Here is a 4,151-nt window from a genome sequence, read left to right as displayed (position 1 = left end):
CAGTGTGAATTCTCCTTTGTTGTGTAAGGAATGAAAGAGAAATAAATGATTTTCAACACTTGTTGCATTCATAGGGATTCTCCCCACTGAGTACTCTCTTATTCATAGTAAGTAAAGAACTACAGTGAAAGGATTTTCTATACTGATTACATTCATAGGGCTTTTCTCTGGTGTGGTTTGTCATGTTTTCTAAGGGGTAAGTAACACTGAAGGCTTTCCCAAAATGACTGAACTCCATTTTGTATTCTACTTTAGACAGTAAGGGAAATGCTTCTCCTGAAGGATTTTCCATCTTGATTACAATTGTAAGATTTTTTTCCTTCAGTGTGAGTTCTCATGTGCATATCAAATGTGAATGCTTCCTGAAGATTTTTCCATAATCATGGCATTTGTAGGGTTTCTCCCCAGTATGAATTCTTATGTGTGCTGTGAGGGTACAACGTATGCTGAAAGCCTTTCCATATCAAACACATTTATACAGATTTTCTCCAGTATGAATTCTCTTGTGCCCTGTAAGAACTTGGGTAGGACTTTGGTAATACTGAAGTCCATATTTCTCTCTTGCTAACATTTGGGGGGTGGTATAGATTTTATATATGTGGGGCTGGGGGGGTGTTACATGGGGTGTTTAGAGCTTCTTGGGAGGAGTCAGGGAGACCAGAACTTCATAGTTTCAGGCTAATTGCTGAGAGATTTGCCTGGTTCTTCGGTGAGATCACCTGGATCTCGATTCTCTGACCTAGTAACAGGATGAATGCTCAATTGACAGACTGCCTCTATGCTTGTAAGAAATCTTGTTATTTTATTTTTGCATTTCGTTTTGTGAACTACTGTAGTCTTCCCCAAAGCCATGAGTGGACTGGTGGGCTTATTTGCTGAAATAACTATTGTGGGGTCATTTGCATTGAAGTGGAAGGCACACTGTAGTTCAGGAGGGGGAAAGGGTCTTAGAATATGTAACAAAATGAGAAGAAAAGTTCCTTTTGGGAAAAAAGAACCAGCAGTTTAAAGTCAGTAGGGGAGTTGTAATACATTGTTGAACACGTTTCTGTCATTCAGTTTGGGGAGAGATAAACTGAATCACTACAAGATAATTGAGTCAGAAAGACTTAGCACCTTAGAACCCTAGGCCTGGGGATTAGGGAGGGGCAGTGACATACAGATTGAGGTTAAATCAGTGTGCTACTAACTTTTGTTGTGCTCTGGCATGGAGTTATCCTTGGTGAAGTTAGAGCTGTATAACTCTGTATGAGTGAGATTCATTGAAACCTCTGATGTTCTTAGAATTTAGTATAGTAAGTAAAGGTTGCTTATTTTCTGAATCAACCAAGTTCCAGGGAGGAGCTTAAGTAAACTCAAATGACTGCTACGTACAATGAAAGATACTGTTAAGTACATGGACGTAGAAGTTCAAAGACAATCTGGCGCTCAGGGACCCTTTTATTTAGTTGGAAAGACATAAATGATCAGAGTAAAATAATTTTATGCCTAAAATATTTTTATGGGTAGGATTTTCTCAACTACCATCATTTTCTCTGAACCTTTGCAATAATTCTGCAATGTTGGTACGAGGGGATTATTAGATTTTTTTTTTTAAAGAAATCAGATCCAAATATTAACCAGAATATGTATCCATGTTTTCCAGCTCCAAGTCCACTTTTTTTCTTTTTTAAAATATTGTGCCACATTGCACCCTTTAATACCAAATTTATTTAAAATAAAGAAAAAGCAGTATAGGATTGCAAAAGTAATTGTGATAGGAGAGAAATCATTTGACTGGAAGTCTGAGGAAGCTTTAGTGAAGAAATGATTTAGCAGAACTTTGAACAATGGGCAGGATTTATCTGGGCAGAGAAAGGGGATGGGCAATCCAAGAAGAGGGGTTTTAGAAAAGCACAAAGTCTGTTCAAAGAATAATGATTAGACCAGTGTTCTTAGTCTATTTGGAATCTGATTGTTTCAATCCAACTGAATGAGGCACCTGGACGTCCTAGGTGTGGGAATTATTGTTTCGGGTAGAGGAACCACAGTGGTTCTTTCATTTGCTTGATACTCTTGCACAAAATCCACCAAGTGGAGGGTCAGGGAGGCATGACTGCAGATATTTAACTAGTGGGACCTAACGGTGGGTGTTTCTAGGCCGGGTTGTGTTTTATAGACAACATTTAGTTTTTTAAGGCATTGTATGACTTGTTTTGGATAGTTGGGAAGAGAGTCTCTCACCTTAGAGAAATGTGGGTAGATGGTAAGCACTATTTTTCACAGAAAACTGGTGAACTTCAAAAAGTGGCCGAGATCAAGATCAACGATAAGTGTGAGCATAAGAGAGCAAGGAACGACAAAACCCTGACGATTATAAAGGTTGATTGTTTCATAATTGTTCGCATAGGTGTGGAAGATCTGGATTGGTTTAGACCTAGAAGAAAGCGGCCTGATAGGTTATTTAAAAGTTTAAAAAGGTGAGGGGGGGAGGGACCTAAAAGGGTAGGATCTGCCAGCCCTGAAAATCTGCCTTTGTGACGTGGCCCAGCCAGCCTCAGCCTTAGCTCATATAGCGGTGGGTGAGGCCCCAAACCAGAGGCCCCACGGAGGGGGAAGCTGGGCCATGGCCGAGGTGGCCGAACCCAGTGGCGAATCCCAAGGCGCTGAAGTTAAAACGCAGCAGCCCACGGAAAAATTCTTCGGGCGACCGCCGAGGCGGAGCCAGCGCTCCGTGCTCAAAGTGTCCCAGGTATTGCTCAGAGCCATCACCGAGCACAGAAGGCTGACTCTGGCCACTTTCAAGAAGGAGCTGGGAAATGCTGGCTACCAAGTGCGCAGGAAGTGCTGCCGCCACTCGAGCGAAGCGCCCAAATCTGATATTAAGGGCACACTCATCCGGGTCAGCGGCAGCGACGCCGCGGGCTATTTCAGAGTTTGCAAGATTCCGAAGCCGAAGAGAAAGCCTGGACGCCCAAGGTTGGAGGTGGGCGTCCGCTCCAGGAGGAGGAGCCTTGCAGGGCCGCGGGGCCCCCGGAAGCCCCGAGTTCGCGGCAGGGCAACCAAGAAGGCCAGGGAAGGACGGGGACGAAGCGCGAGGGCGAATGCCACGGTGAGAAGGATAAGGCCAAGAGCCAAGGACCCGGTGCGTTCCAGAGCCAAGGAGGGAAAGAGGGCCAAGGTGATGGACGAGAGGAGAGGACGCACCACGAAGGAATACAGGTCTAGGACCCGAAAGGAGAAAAAGCCAAGGGAAGAGAAGCATGACCCCGAGAAGCCGGTAAAACGGACCAAGCAGAGGTCAGCCTCAGTAAAAACCGTCCCAAGGGCTGCTTGCACAAAGACTTGCACTAAATCTGAAAATCCTCAGAATGCAGTCTCCGGGAATCTGTAGCTAGAGAGCAATTTCCCTTCCAACAGGCACAGATGCCTTTCCCCATAAGGCTCCAATTAGAGCAGCTCTCACACTCATTGTAATGGACAAACTATTCATGAGACCTTTCCACTACCACGTGTGTCTGTTTCCTCTTTGCCGCACCTGGAAAGATGGTGGTGGTGGTGGTGGTGGTGGTGTGTTAATGCGAGGCCTGTAGCAGGGGCATTGTGGGGTGGTGAAAAAGGCGTTGAAATTCTTTCTGCTGCAGGACTCAGGAAAATGCCTTTCAGAAGGAAGGAAGAAAACAGGTAGAAAACCAGCAACTTCACCAGATTAGACAGAAGTGTTGAATTAATGTTAGACACCCCAACAAGTACAAAATGAGTTTTGGGGTGAAGAGCACGTAAGGAGAGAACTGGGGGCATCAATGGGGCAAGAGAAGAGTAGCTAGCCTTTAAGTTGAGTGGTCCCGCTGACCCAGTGTTCTTACCTGAAATTCCTTTTAGGAAAAAGTCCCTTCTCCAGAATTGAGAGTAATGTAATAGGTTTGTAGTTTTTGCCCTCACTTGATAATCTTAAAAAAGAAAAAAGTTTTATATGTTATCAGTTAACTGACAGTGTGTGTGAAGCATCTTTACTGGGCTTGGCATAGGGTAGGTGTTCATCCCTGAGAATGAAATCTGAGTATGAATAAATCATGATGGAGTCATAATATGCTATAGCAGAAAACTACTGGATCAGTATTTAATGAGACCAGGATTCTAGTCAAAATTCTGCTACTGTGACTGTAGCTGTC

At 44.0% G+C, this 4,151-nt stretch overlaps 1 protein-coding gene across 1 annotated transcript; it reads left to right on the top strand.

Moving 5' to 3' along the window:
* Positions 1–2,591: 2,591 nt before the first annotated feature.
* H1-7 (H1.7 linker histone) lies at positions 2,592–3,373 on the top strand. The gene has a single exon (XM_019748345.2). It carries the CDS (start codon positions 2,606–2,608, stop codon positions 3,371–3,373), a length of 768 nt encoding a protein of 255 aa, XP_019603904.2. The 5' UTR covers positions 2,592–2,605.
* The last annotated feature ends 778 nt before the right edge of the window (positions 3,374–4,151 follow it).

Source organism: Rhinolophus sinicus, linkage group LG02 (assembly GCF_036562045.2).
Source record: "Rhinolophus sinicus isolate RSC01 linkage group LG02, ASM3656204v1, whole genome shotgun sequence".
Lineage (NCBI taxonomy): Eukaryota > Metazoa > Chordata > Mammalia > Chiroptera > Rhinolophidae > Rhinolophus > Rhinolophus sinicus.
Note: the sequence above shows the minus strand (reverse complement) of the source record. Positions and strands in the feature narration are given on the sequence as shown.